Source organism: Sycon ciliatum, chromosome 2, assembly GCF_964019385.1.
Source record: "Sycon ciliatum chromosome 2, ocSycCili1.1, whole genome shotgun sequence".
Taxonomy (NCBI): domain Eukaryota; kingdom Metazoa; phylum Porifera; class Calcarea; order Leucosolenida; family Sycettidae; genus Sycon; species Sycon ciliatum.
Genome location: NC_088644.1, coordinates 7,034,350 through 7,048,842, shown reverse-complemented (window position 1 = coordinate 7,048,842; position 14,493 = coordinate 7,034,350). Strand labels below are relative to the sequence as shown.

Below are 14,493 nucleotides of genomic sequence, written 5' to 3'. Positions count from 1 at the left end.
TGTCTTTGATACTCTGACAGTGCACTATTACGCCCTAGCGGCCCTGCCTTCGCAGCATCTCAGCACTTGTCTTGAGTCTGACTCTTACTTAGCACACTGCGGGGGGGGGGGGGGGGGGGCATCCTCCAATGACATACTGTATTACTGATGTACCTTGCCATCTTGACTACTTCAGATTGAGTACAACAAGTACCCGGTACCCGGACCCCTTCCTTGGCTCTGAAAAAAACTACATGTACTGGAAAAAGGTTTAAAAAAACTAACTGCATGCATGGCATATATGCGCGATGCTGAGTACATGCGTCCGGGCCGCGGGCCGCGGGGTCCTACTTGCCTTGGCCTTCTGTTTTGTACTTTTGTACGTAGATCTACTAGTACGGTACTAGTATTGAGTCTGTTGAGTGTTGCTTTGCTTTAGAATTTATTAGAATCACTGTAGGTTGCCTTTTGGACGTGGGTTTTGATTCTCATTTCAGCGTTCACTCGAAAGTCCTTTACGCTTTCACATAGTACTAAAACCTTGTAGCTAGTGGCAATGTGGCATTCTTCCCGCTCTCGCTCTCGGAGCAAGTCTTCTTCCCCTGCTCGCAGCTCGAGAGGTAAACACCGACATGACAGAAAGGACAAAGACAGAGATCGTGACCGACGACGCAGACATCACTCGCGCTCCCGTAGTAAAAGTCGGTCTCCTCGTAGAAAGAGCCGTTTTGCTGCTATCAGCCCATCTCCTGAGCGTGTGGATCGATTTGGAAGGAGTGTAACCAGCCGGGAACGTCCCAGAAAGGACGAGAGGGAACGCGATGGTCGGACTGAGGATGACCGAATGCGTAGAATGTGAGTGCATGTTTGTGTTGTTCAATCGTTTAAGCAGTAATTATTTAGCCATGTATTATTTAAAGGGGAAGTTAAGGCAAAAATTAAAATTTCACCAGTTGTAGTCTTCGGGGTGCTGAGTCGAATGGTCGTGGTCCGAGGAAGCTGAGACACTCCCTTCCTACTTGAATCCCAATCGAACTCGCGCACTTCCACCGAAACTGGGCGACTGCGCCCTACTAGATGGGGATTTGTATGCAAAATGTCACTAAAAGCGCCATTTCGTTCTTATAAAAGCACGGATGACCGCGATTGGCCCATATGTTGTAGTTTTTTGGACGCTGAGTCGACTGGTTTTGGTCCGAAAAGGCTGCGATGCAGCGTTCCTCCTTTATTCCCAATCGAACATGGTTGAACAAGCGGTCACGTGCTCCTGCGTACGCCAGTCACCTGGTCACCGTGCCTGCAGGGTACAACATACTAGCCTGTTTGACCTTTTTTGGGTGCAGTCCTGTCACTCGAGTTGAACCTTGGTGTGAAAGTTGTCGCCTGCTGGCGTGGTGACCAGGTGATTTGGGCACCCAGGAGCACGTGACCGCTTGTTCAACCATGTTCGATTGGGAATAAAGGAGGAACGCTGCATCGCAGCCTTTTCGGACCAAAACCAGTCGACTCAGCGTCCAAAAGACTACAACATATGGGCCAATCGAGGTCATCCGTGCTTTTATAAGAACGAAATGGCGCTTTTAGTGACATTTTGCATACAAATCCCCATCTAGTAGGGCGCAGTCACCCAGTTTCGGTGGAAGTGCGCGAGTTCGATTGGGATTCAAGTAGGAAGGGAGCGTCTCAGCTTTCTCGGACCAAGACCATTCGACTCAGCACCCCGAAGACTACAACTGGTGAAATTTTAATTTTTGCCTTAACTTCCCCTTTAATATTGATATGATGGTGCAGGAGAGCAACAACAAACCTCTATCTTCATTCCAAAATGATGTTGCATGACCTTGATAAACTAAATCAGTTTTTCAAATTTGCCCGATTTTAGGATCTGAAGTTTGCTGTACCTTCAGTGTGCCAGGTAGAGATGAATGGCCAAGAAAAATAGCCATAGTCACCATCAATATTGTGTAGTAGAGCACCGCAAAATGTGACATTTTGTTGATTTTTACTCAAGTTTCCAGTTATTTTATTTTCATATGCACACAGACGAACAGCTACTGAAACGAAACTCGCCGATGAGGAGACAAAGCGAAAAATCGAGACTATGGTCACTCAGCGGGTAGCGGAGCAGGTCGAGGCATGTCGCCGTGAGATGGAGAAGGAAGTTCAGCTACGGGTTGAGGAAGCTCAGCGTGAAATGGACAGCACACTTAACGAAGACATGGAGAAGAGAATGAAGGTTCGAACGGAGGAGTACGAGGCAAAGGAGGTGAGTTTGGTTTGGCAGTGTGCATTGCCTACTTTTTCAGGGTAAAGTGTTAACGAGAATGTGCGTCTGCACGCCTATTGCTTTACTTGCAGGCCAAAACGGTATACAATTACAAATCATCAGTTCTAGGTGAACAACTTCAGTTATCGTATTTACCATGTATCACTGGCATACCGCCAGCCGTTTCTCTACAATATTTCTTCATGTAAAACTAAGCATTTGCCATTGTCTATATTGTGTTACCGGTCAAATCATAGTTATCAAATGAATGTTCCCGCCATGGTTGTTTCTGCTCCTGTTTGCAGTGCCTACTGCGACAAGAACGCGATACGTACTTGACCAAGAGCACCGACCTGCAGAAGGAGGTGGACGAACTGCAGCAGTCCATGGTAATGTTTGTGTGCTGTGTGGGTTGCGGGTCGGTGGTTTGGGCCCAAGTTGCTCAGTGACGGTGCAGTCTAAAATCGCCTGGGACTTCGTCAAGTCAGAACTTTGTTTTTGTTTTGCCCGTATTTTGTTGGAGGAAAGTATGTATGGCTACTTAGTATGTCTCTTTGATGTAGACTCCTATTACGCTTGATGATGATGTGGGTCGAGTACACATTCTAGATTGAATTCCGTGTCTTTAACGATCTGTTTTGCCAATTTCTTGGTCACTCTCAGGAAAGCAGGTCTTGATTTTCATGAAAGGGCTGGATTGTAAAGGCCCTTGAGGAATAGGCGCCCTGCTTCCACGGATCAGTGTGTTGTTGCTATCTGCCCGCTGGTGTGCGGTGTCCTGTACTTTAGTCATGCTTATGAAAGACGATGCGAGGAGCTGTAGATGTTTTTAAGAGCGGCGTACAATAGGCCTGCGAGGATTTCCTTGTGAGACCGCCTCGCCTCGCGTGTGCTGCTTTATACTCATCCGGTCGAGCAGTGTCTCAGAGAGTGCTGCTGCTTTACAGCACTACTGTGCTCTAATGGTGGCTTTTAGTAATGTGACTCACAAACAATTGCACCGATTTCCAAAACTCGGAAACGCAAGCAAAGATAGGTATCGCCACTGGTCGTGGAGGCCTTATGGATTCCATATCGTTAGGAAGAGAAACGTTCAAGAGAGATGCCATCATCAAAGAAGTCGTGGAGTGCGAGCGGCAAGTATTGTTTTGCTGTGACTGTGAGTCCTCTTCTTAATTCATGCCTTGTTTCGGTGAAAACGTTAATGGGCTTCATACAGGTGCATCATTTTGAGGAAGAGGTGGGTTTGCAATCTGACAGTTCTTTACTTCAAGGACCCCACTTGCTGTACACATTCGGCTACGATGTTCAATACAGAGAGGGAGGTTGCCAGTTGAAAGCTCATCTTTTCCTCATTGGCTTAGTTTCGTTTAATCTTGCATATGCATGCCACCGCAGAGTGCGCGCCTAGTCCTGTCGTCATACCCTAGGTATGCCGCATTAGTATCAAACGGTGTTGGCCAAATTAGAAATTACCTATACCATACACTTGCACTGCTACAAGAAGAAGGGTGTTACACTGAAGGATCGGTTTGTTGCACTTGCGCCTGGTGCTTCAAGAGGTTGTGTGCTTCTGCCGTGGCCTGTTCAGAGTGCTATCACTGAGTGAGAGCATGTAGTGCACATCTGTTCAGATCTGGTGCATTCATGGCTCTCGGCACCCAAGTAAGCAGCATCTTGATTCTCTTGCTTAGCCCAGGCTGCCGGTACAGCAAAACTACCTTGACCGTTGCTTTGAGACTGTCTGTGTTCTAATGCTTGTCAATTTCATACATATATTCTCTTTATTCCACTGTCTAACATTGCACCTTTCTCTCTTCTCTGTCCACAGGCAGACGAACGACTTCGAATGCTCGAGGAGAAGCGTCGGTTAGAAGAGCGCATAAATAAGCTCAAACAGGACCATCAGCAGGCGCAGAAAGCCATGCAAAATACGATACTAAATAAGGCCGGTGGTGCACGGAAGCCATTCTCGATGTCATTGAAAAGGTAGTATAATCTTTAGATTTTTACCCCTCCTCCCCCCCCCCCCTCCCTTTATACTTTTCCATCATCACTTTGGCTGAATAGAATTGAATCGCATGTGTACACAAATGTTGCCCTACCTTTTTTTGTAAATATCTTCCTTCATAAATCATTTTAACACGCATGAAACATTTTGATGAAGACCATGATATACACGAAAGCCCTTGTACATACACACCCTTCCCCATGAGGTTTTTTCACCGTTGGACTATCTCCTCCGCTATGGACCCGGAACTGCTACCAGTATGGTTCTCTCTCTCTCTCTCTCTCTCTCTCTCTCTCTCTCTCTCTCTCTCTCTCTCTCTCTCTCTCTCTCTCTCTCTCTCTCCCCTCTCTCTCTCTCTCTCTCTCTCTCTCTCTCTCTCTCTCTCTCTCTCTCTCTCTCTCTCTCTCTCTCTCTCTCTCTCTCTCTCTCTCTCTCTCTCTCTCTCTGGCTTTAGGCTCGATGTGTATCGTTGAGTTATTGCATCCCTTCTTATTGTATTGTATTTATTAGTCCGACTGTATTGTGCAGGGTCAGCATGGACCTGTGTGTATGTGCGTGCGATGCCAGTCTGGCAGTAACCGTGATCGTATTGCGTCATGCAGTACTTGAATGTGTATTGAACAGCATAACACCTACTAGTGTTATCTTTGGTATGCTCTTGCGGATCAGACTTCCAGCCGTACCTGCTTTTTAGTGTCGCTATTCATGCACGTTGCAGAAGTACCGGTAGGTGTATGTCCCTGAGCTGTGGTATGCCGATGTTGCAGAAATCCGACGTCTTGGGTAAAACAAAGCCGCTTTCAGTCCACTCGCTCACAGACCAGGCCGGGCCAGTTCCCTCAGGTTCTCAGCACTGCACTGGCACTGCGTGTACGCTTGTAAATAGTCATACAGTGTACTACAGTGCTGGCAACTGAAATCCGACCCCTGGGCCCTGAGCGGTGCGCTCACGTCGCAGAGAATGTGAACCCACCGCTCAGGGGGTCGGATTTCAGTTGCCATCACTGTATGTTGACAGCATGTTTCAAGGCGGAGGATGTACTCGTACTGTGTTGAAAACAGTGCTCCTGATTACAACCATCTTCAGTTGGTAGAGCCCGGCCTCTGTCTTGAAACATTCCCTCAACCGATCAATGTGTTGATCTATTAAGGCTGTGTTTACATGAAGCGTTTCAACCCGGGTTGAGTTCGACCCGGGTCAGATTTCAACCCGCCATGTGCACAAAGTGAATGGCGCGTTTACATGACGCATTGCGCTTGACCCGGGTTGAAATTTCGCCCCGGGTTGATTTCAACCCTCCCCCCAAGGGGAGGGTTGAAATCAACCCGGGTCAAGAAAATCGTACAAACGTACTTCTGTGCGTATCTCGCGCCAGGTTTGAACAGCACTGCAGATGCAAATTTCGCGCGAACGGATTCACGTGACCATACAGGACTGTAGAAGTGGACTTTTGGCGGCATATCAGTATTTGACCCGGGTCAACTGTCTTCATGTAAACGCTCACCTCTTTTGTCTGTCGTACAGACTTTCAACCCGGGCTGAACTCGACCCGGGTTGAAATTTCTCATGTAAACACAGCCTAAGGCTTGCATACCGGTATACCATACAATCAAGAGTACTGTTAAGTACTCTTGATACATGTACAATGTATGTAGTGCCAAATACTCGTGCCGAGTAATTATTTTGCAATATACCTTCGCATGCAAAGACGCAATTCCACACAATCAAGTAGACGTTTCCTTTCATCTATCAAACGTTTTCTTTCCCTTCTCTTCAGGATACTTAATTATAATAGTACAGGGATTGTTGGAAATTTGGAAAAACACATGTGCTATAATAACTGAAAAGACAACACTTCAACATACCGGTAGGTGAGAAATGAGTGAAAGAAAACGCTTGACAGTTCAAAGGAAGTAATTAGTTGTACAGTCATTGTTGACGATGACAGAATTTCACAAGGCAGATGATGCAGGTAAAATACCACTAAATACTAACTTAGAAGATACTGTTTATACTCCTTTTAGGGAAAAGTGCAGTGGTATTAATTTTGTTTTTGTGGGTTAGCGAGGTGAAATTCTAACGAATCTCAAAACTAGGGACCGGCGGATTCTGCTCGCAAAAGCAGTAAAATTGGCAGAACCATACAAACCTTATGGCGGGCAATTCCTCGAATTCTGCTCCATTTCTTTATCCACATACCAAACATGCATGAAACTTACCTGAAAAACGGTACCGAATTCTGCCAATTTTTCTGCCGGCAAAATCCGCCGGACTCTACTCAAAACCGGCAAATGACTGTACGATCGTACAATCTTTCTAGGACCTCCCGTAAGGGGTCGTCGCAAAAGTTTTCTGTCGTCCCTGAAACGAACATCGTTCTTTCGTACTCGGACCCCTCCCTCTGAAACGAACACTATGTTGGACAACGAAAATCGTATGCATGTGCATGTCATATGTACAGTGTCGGTCGACTTGCGATTTTGGCTCGCACCCCTCCCCTCCCCCCCCCCCCCAAATGAATCATGTTCGTTTCAGGGACGACAAAAAACTTTTGCGACGACCCCTAAGAAGAACAGCTATGTATGTTAGCAAGAGTACATACATGTATGTACTCTTGATGTTCGACATAGCAACTTTTTTTGTTACTTGTGCAGGCGCTTAGCACCGCCGTTGGCGGTGGTCCGGCCGGGGGGAGATCTCCCCCCGTAATTGTTTTGAAATTAGGGTGCAAAATCCTGCATTCTGGGCACTTTTGGCATTGTTTTACTATGGTGGTCGTGGTCGGGCGAAAACTTTGAGTGGTCCGGCCCGGCAAAGGTCCGGCCAAAGCCGGACCGGCCGGAGCGGCTGCTACGCCCCTGTTGTGCTGGGACTGATGATTACACCATTCAACAGATTTTATACACACGCACACAAGCAACTACCGTATTTTCTCTAAAAAAAGCCCAGGTCTCCAATAATGAGGGTGGTTTGAAATAATAAGAGCACAGTCTCCACAATTTTTTATTTGTAGTATTTAATAGCGCAGGTCACAATTGGAGTATGCAACAAGTATATTGACTGCATATAACAGCAGTACAACATGCCAAGAACATTATTTGTAAGGAGGTTTTCGGTCTACTCAGTACTCAGTACTGCAGTTGCTTCCTTCCTGGCGCCAATGCTATTGTGAAACATCTGTTTTGACCGTATATATGCCTGAGTTTAGGGTTGAAAAATCAGTCCTGATAATGGTCAGTTTATGCCTGTACCGGTACATCAGGGAGTCGTACTCACAAACTAGTTTGAGTACGACTCCCTGCTAGCTGCTGTACATATATGCCTTGATAGTTGACAAAATAAGAGCCCAAAAAAGTCTCCAATAATTATAATAGCCCAGTCTCTAACAAAAAATTTAATTAATGTAAGTTTGGGGTTTTCCCCATGCGATGACAAGATGTTACAGGGTAAAATCGTCATGATTTGAACGTAGATACGCCTACATATACACGGGTCGGGTCTCTCTCTCATATCAGCACATTTTCTGCTCTTTTTGTTCACTCAACTCAAGGCCCAAGTAAAGTTCTTCCATGTTCAAGGTTCTGGAACGAGAGGATTTGTACTTTTGTAGTGCTCTACTTCCTACCCTTACTGGAAGTTTGTGGATATTTTGAACAAGTTAGCAGCCTTCACTGTGTAATATTACTATTAAGCTAGAGCAGTGTATACGCGTAGTCATTCAATATTTCCTGTGCATTATTAGTCAATTTATTCTACATCTGCCTTGAAAGTGAAGGATAATGTGTGTGCAGCCGAAGATTTTTGTTGAGTCCTAAGTCTGAGAAAAGGCATCTAGATCTGCCTATTCTAACTCAAAATTGCCAACTCTTTGGAAGTGTGTATTGGATATACAGTCATAACAATGTTCAAATTGGCTCAGAAACGAAAAGAGCAAGAGAGTGATGCAGCACCTGCTCAGAAGGTTGGCCTTAGAGATCGGCTTTTGACCAAAGAGTTTCAGGAGGCTGTTGAGAGGGCACCGAAGACGTGCAAGATCGAAGCATCGAACCCAGACTGCTTGCACACGTTTAATGTGATCGTCACGCCGGACGAGGGCTTCTGGAAAGGTGGTGAGTTCGTATTTACTGTGTACGTACCAGAGGAGTACAACTACTCACCTCCCAAATGTATGTGCAAAACCAAACTCTGGCATCCCAATATTGCGGAGACTGGGGAAATCTGCCTGAGCATCTTGCGTGACAGTTCACTGGGCAATGGCTTGTGTTGGCTACCAACACGATCGCTGAAGGAAGTTATTTGGGGCATCAACAGTCTGTTCACGGACCTACTCAATTTTGACGATCCGTTGAACGTACAAGCAGCGGAAATGTATGCAACGAGTCGGCAGCAGTTTGAAACCCGTGTTACCCGCTACATCCGAGAGTACGCCACGCCAAAGCCTGCTCCCGCAGTAGAAAAATACATCAGCTTGCCGGGTCGGCCTGATAAACCTAGTCGGCCGTGGGACAGATGGTTTTAAGGAGACCATCACATCCTAGATTAGTATTTAGTTTTCCTTTGACGTGTTGCAGTACCGGCTGCTACACAATTTGAGAGTATTATGCTATTACATGTAGTTGTATTCCGCCGTCCTAGGAGTTTGGCATGTCATTTTTGTCGGTTTTAGGTGCCAGTTGTTCTGTTGTTTGTTTAATTCACTGAACTTGATAGTCTTCATATGAAGCATGCCATATTCTCTTGCCCGTACTTGGACAGTATTGGCCGGAGCAGCCTGGCATTCGAACATAACGTTTCAACTTCACGAAAGTCCAATGTAGCTGCATCTTATATCCCAATCGGAGATAGGGAGTCATGTGTCTTGTCCAGAATATGGTTTATCCATCTCGGCTCCACGTGCACCTTCAGTACATTGGAAGAGCAATAATTCCAACCTCAAGTTTTTTTTAAACCGCTACACTACACGTAATTTTCATTATAAAGTCTTTTTTTTTTAAATAAGATCAATAATTGCCTTGGCTAGCTTTTGTTGACATTATTCAGTTCTTCCTGATTGTATATTTTGGTTTACCAGTAGCTTGCATACTGTATAACACGTTATTTTCGGTGTCATTTTAATTTCGGTAATTTCGGTAGAGAATTCAGGCACCTAAATTTAGATTACACCTAAAAGGCACTAGAGTATGCACTGTATGCGAAGGGTAGGCTGGTCACCTAATTCTACATTACACCTGAAACCTGGCGGGTCCCTGATACCGAAATTTAAATTCACCTAAAATTACATGATATACAGTATACCGGGTAATTGTCAGTGTTGGACAACTACGGATAGCATTCAACTTTTGATTCCTTCTTCCGGATTGTCAGCGGATTTTATTTCAAATGCTGTTGAGGAGAGTCTGAATGTTTGGGTTCTGGAGGAGTTGATCGAATTATAATGACTTATGTCCATTTTGCAGCAGTAGGACAATAGTATAGTCATACTTGTTACGGTAAGAGAACCGTGTGGCGGGCGCGTGTATTTTTATCCGTACACGACCTCCCTTCGAGTCCCATTACGTTTTTGTAAGCTGGTTTGAACCATGGCATCATACAATGGTTTGTCCGACTCCGTGTTTGGACTCCGCAATGAGCACTGCACGCCATGTCGAAATATGTGTGTCGCTGAGAGTATTTCGCCTCCAGCTGGATGTGTACTGTACCATATATTGCAACTCTGCACCCATATACGCTCACCACGGTGTATGTTTGTGTGTTGTGCGTATGTGCAAACTGTGCATAATATAACTGTCTTGGCCGTCATATTCCGATGTAGATTCTACTCCTTGTGGTGTAGACCAGGTGTGCATCGGGGTCGATTCACATGGCTCTGCCAGTTGTGTAGATTAGGCTGTCACCTGGCGCTAGTTTAGCTTGATCTGTTTCATTCAGATCTTGTCTGCTATCATTGCGCAGAGAAACTCTGAGGGTGCCGATTTTGCGTTCTTGTCTTGCGTATGCGACGGGCGTACACGGTATATATACCGGTTTATGCTGACCTTTCATACAAACTTCCAGTCAACTTGCCCATCATGCTGGCGGCTTATACTGGGCATATAAACCTCATACAAACCCCCACCATAGAAACAGGAAGAAGTTGACTGTCAGTTTGTATGAAGGCATAAGTATAATACATCCCACTAGTACGCTTGTATTATATAATACCAAGAGTACATAACCCCCCAGAGTGTGCAACGCCGATCCAGCTCTGTGTAGGGTCTTGGTCGAGCGGAATCGGATCTTCTGATGTCATGCGTACACTTCACACCAGCGCAAGGCCGGTCTCGAGGCAGGGCACCATTGTTTTTGATCCAAGAGTACCCGCGACTCCCCGGGTTCCCCTCAGATGTGTACGGTATTATGACGCAAAGATCCGATTCCGCTCGACCAAGACCCTACACAGAGCTCGATCAGGCGTTGCACACTCTGGGGGGCTATGTACTCTTGATAATACACATGGGTGTGCGTGTGTGTGTGTGTGTGTGTTTGATGTTGCTCTGTCACCTGTGTGTGCATGAGTGCACAGCCAGATGCAGTCTGCATTGTACTATACTGAATGATTTACTCAGGCTGTAGCCTGCAGCCCATAAGCATGTGTAAAGCTGTATAGTTGGCATCTATCATGCCTGTACTGTAAGTCTACAACTTGTAGTGTGGCATGGACAGTCATTTCAACTCACACCAATGACATAATACAGCTTCCAAATTGCCAGCACAGATATTGCCATGACATTGTAATGTTGGCCCGCATATCAGATACATGTACAGTAAGAACATTTAAAGGGCAGTGCATTTTCTCGGCATGTCAATGACATAAAAAGACAGGAACAAAAACAGCAGCAGCAACAGCAACAGTAGCACAGTCAAGACAAAGTATGCGTTGCACGCATACATGTATGTAACACAGTCATGCACCAGCACAGAACTAGACTCACAAGATGTTCGTGGGCAATAGACCAGCGGCAACTCAGCAATAACTAGTTAGTACACCGTGCGTGCAGCACATCATCACACAAATAAGTACCAACATGCACACCGTACTACCGTGCTATGATAAGAAAGAAGCGAGGTACAAGCAGACACCAACACAGCGGCCATAATGGAAGCGGGCAAAGTGTGAGCGAGTCGGTACTCTGGCAAGGTAGCTAGCTGCACATGCCAAACCTGTGGGCTGAACACACCACCTTCCGCATTGTAAACAGCGCCAGCTAGCTGTTTCTTGTGGTAACACAGTTATGGTGTTACTGCACCAGATGGCACACGGAGTGCTAGATTCGACTTTTCTGGACATCACTAAGCAGCAGCTGTTCCCAGTTTGTGGCATGGCGTCGCAGCAGGACAACCAAGCTCACGTTTGCCAGTTTACGGATTACATGTGCAAAAGGCTAACACGCGTATGAACCTGACCGCTAATAACAAGAGTACATAACCCCCCAGAGTGTGCAACGCCGAAACAGTTCTGCATAGGGTCTTGGTCGAGCGGAATCGGATCTTCTGATGTCATGCGTACAATCCACACCAGCGCAAGGCCGGTCTCGAGGCAGGGCACCGTTGTTTTCGATCCGAGAGTACCCGCGACTCCCCGGGTTCTCCTCAGAGGTGTACGGTATAATGACGCAAAGATCCGATTACGCTCGACCAAGACCCTATGCAGAGCTGGATCAGGCGTTGCACACTCTGGGGATTATGTACTCTTGCTAATAAAAAGCTCAAGCTGGAAAGTGCGTGTCGTCTTCACAGAAGAGTCGGGTTCGCGAAACCATTCTTCAGCAAGACTCAGAGAGGATGCGTTAAGAACTTGAAAAGTCATATTTAAAAGTCATTCCGCACTCAGGTCATCACATAGGTGGAGGGGGTATAGGCAGAGGCATAGTATCACCAACGTAACGCTTCAAGTGAACACCTAGTCCACCACGGCCTTCATCATAGTCTTTTCTGTACTCGTCACGGACCTGCACATACGGACAAAGTATCACACAAACACGGCAACATAATCACATAAGACATGGTCCATGAAGGAACAACTAGACATGCACAAACATCACGCACATCCTGGCTGAAAGCACCACTCGCAAAAGGCATGCACAAAATACTTAGCAGTTATAGGATGAATAGCCAATGTCAACACAACTTTCACAGTACCTGGCCACCGCTCTTTCCTCGACCGTACTGCCTGCCCTCCTCGAAGCCAGCATCGAAATCCGTACGGATTACGCGATCATCCAGCTTTGTGGCGTTGACAAAGCGGTGGGCGTTCTCAGCATCACCGCGGCAGTAGTACCTACGAAGCAATTGAACAGAGGTTACGGAACACAACGCAACATGCATTTTCAGTGATAGCTTCAGCGGGGTGGAGAACAACGTGCCTTATCAGGCCACATGCACGTTCCTGAGCCAACAGCTAGCCCACTAACATCCACTTGTATACATTATCAACTTAGGCGCCGTCCACAACTATCACTATTTATCACAACCATACAAAACATAGAGCCTCTGAGACCCCCTCCAAACCGTACACGCACAGTGAAGTCCTTGTGAGAACATGTACGATAAATGGAGGTTTCATTCTGTGAACGAACACATAATCATTGTTGTGCCCTCACCCCTTACTGTGCATTTTGTATCGCCATAGCAACATGTCCTGCGACTCGAAGACCAATGCATCGTGTGCTCTGCCATACAGCCATATGATGCAGTACACAATACTAAGGCATAGTGGTGGCCTGCGGAAGCGAAGGCTATAGCTTGTGTGTTTCTGAACATTCAAGTGATGCTAACGCGGATCCCGCGAATATTATTATTATTATTATATTACACAATACTAGCGTCGTCAGTAGCATGTGCACTTCTTTTTCGTCAACGCATGTAGAACTAGCCACTTACTCGACAAAGGCAAAGCCACACGGCGTGCGCTTGAGCTTGTCCAGGCCTAAGATGATACGCTTCACTATCCCCGCCATGCTGAACAGCGCATAGATCTGCTCTTCACTCGTGTAGAAAGACAGGTTACCCACATACAGAGTGGTCGACTGGGACAACTTCTTCTCCAGGTCTTCGCGCTTGCCCTGCACAAGTACACAGTACATCACAGCGAAAGAGAGGCAACAATACATGAGCATAACACGTAATGTGCTTGCCTTGAAGTATTTTCAAACAGGCAAATGTGCGCCTACTGGGAAGATTTGTCAGCAACAACGTAACACCAATTGCGAAATCCATAAAGTGCTTGTAGTAAACAACCAACGCATATGGCCGATTGGTTTGCAGGCCTGCCTGCGAATCATGAGGTCCCGAGTTCAAGACCCACGCTGGTAGCAGGGAGCGTGTAAAAAGACTTCTTACGCGTGTTGAACTGCGCCGACACCCACGGTCAACTGGGTACTCACAGCTCGGAGTGAGAATAACAAGGATGCAGTTTACAGGGTTATGGGCCGTTACACACCCGATTGGTTGAGAGATTAACCTCCTCTCCCCTGATTCACTTGTGAGGTCTGCATTCGCCACTAAGGTGAACAGGCATAGTGGTGGCCTGCGGATGCGAAGGCTAGTTTGTGTGTTTCTGAACATTCAAGCGATGCCGACGCGGATCCCGCGAATATTATTATTAGTAAACAAGAGAGATAGCACTGTGCAGTGTAATCAACATCTTCACGATGAGCATCATCAGGCAGCTTTTGACGTGGAAATTGGAGTTAGTTACAACAAATAACTTGTTCTACTTGGTCCATAGTGTGTGGAGAGCTCAGCACGCTGTGTACCAAGCAATATGGTAGCAGCAGTTCCTACTTGCGTGCACCAAGTAGATGTGATATTTCTTCAAGTTTCTCATACATGTACAATGTACACCTCTTCAGAGCATTGAACCTAGCCGAGTTATCATAAATACTGAGCATTCTTCTTAGCATCTTCTTACCCTAAATCGAGCATCTCTGTATTCGCTTTTCGGCCCGAAAGACATTACGAGATTACGTCCTCCTCCGCCTCCTTCTATCTTCAGCTGTACAATGCGGCTGTCACAATCTGTAGTCTAATAATGAGGAATACTAGTCTTGATGTTCTTATACTTACTTCCCGAATTGCATGCAAGGGAAGTAAGTTACAGCAGCTGCTATATTTTTCGAGCTCACTTCAATTCAACACTCGAGTTCTATTTTTGTTTTTGTTTCATTTTTCGAACCTTTCTTGTTGTAGTTCTGCTTT

The 14,493-nt window shown here is 46.1% G+C and overlaps 3 protein-coding genes across 3 annotated transcripts; 2 read left to right on the top strand and 1 right to left on the bottom strand.

Annotated features, from left to right (window-relative positions):
* Positions 1–388: 388 nt before the first annotated feature.
* On the top strand, positions 389–4,885 carry LOC135808460 (arginine and glutamate-rich protein 1-like). The gene is made up of 4 exons (XM_065321650.1): positions 389–834; positions 2,023–2,245; positions 2,551–2,634; positions 4,077–4,885. The coding sequence occupies exons 1-4, from the start codon at positions 536–538 to the stop codon at positions 4,236–4,238; spliced, it is 768 nt and encodes a 255-aa protein (XP_065177722.1). The 5' UTR covers positions 389–535; the 3' UTR covers positions 4,239–4,885.
* A 2,885-nt stretch (positions 4,886–7,770) lies between these two features.
* On the top strand, positions 7,771–9,652 carry LOC135808458 (NEDD8-conjugating enzyme UBE2F-like). Its single transcript, XM_065321649.1, has one exon. The coding sequence runs from the start codon at positions 8,159–8,161 to the stop codon at positions 8,774–8,776; it is 618 nt and encodes a 205-aa protein (XP_065177721.1). The 5' UTR covers positions 7,771–8,158; the 3' UTR covers positions 8,777–9,652.
* A 1,326-nt stretch (positions 9,653–10,978) lies between these two features.
* Positions 10,979–14,462, bottom strand: LOC135808457 (nuclear cap-binding protein subunit 2-like). The gene is made up of 4 exons (XM_065321648.1): positions 14,207–14,462; positions 13,177–13,358; positions 12,436–12,574; positions 10,979–12,245 (listed from the first exon to the last, which is right to left on the bottom strand). Exons 1-4 carry the CDS (start codon positions 14,249–14,251, stop codon positions 12,132–12,134), a joined length of 480 nt encoding a protein of 159 aa, XP_065177720.1. The 5' UTR covers positions 14,252–14,462; the 3' UTR covers positions 10,979–12,131.
* Between the last annotated feature and the right edge of the window lie 31 nt (positions 14,463–14,493).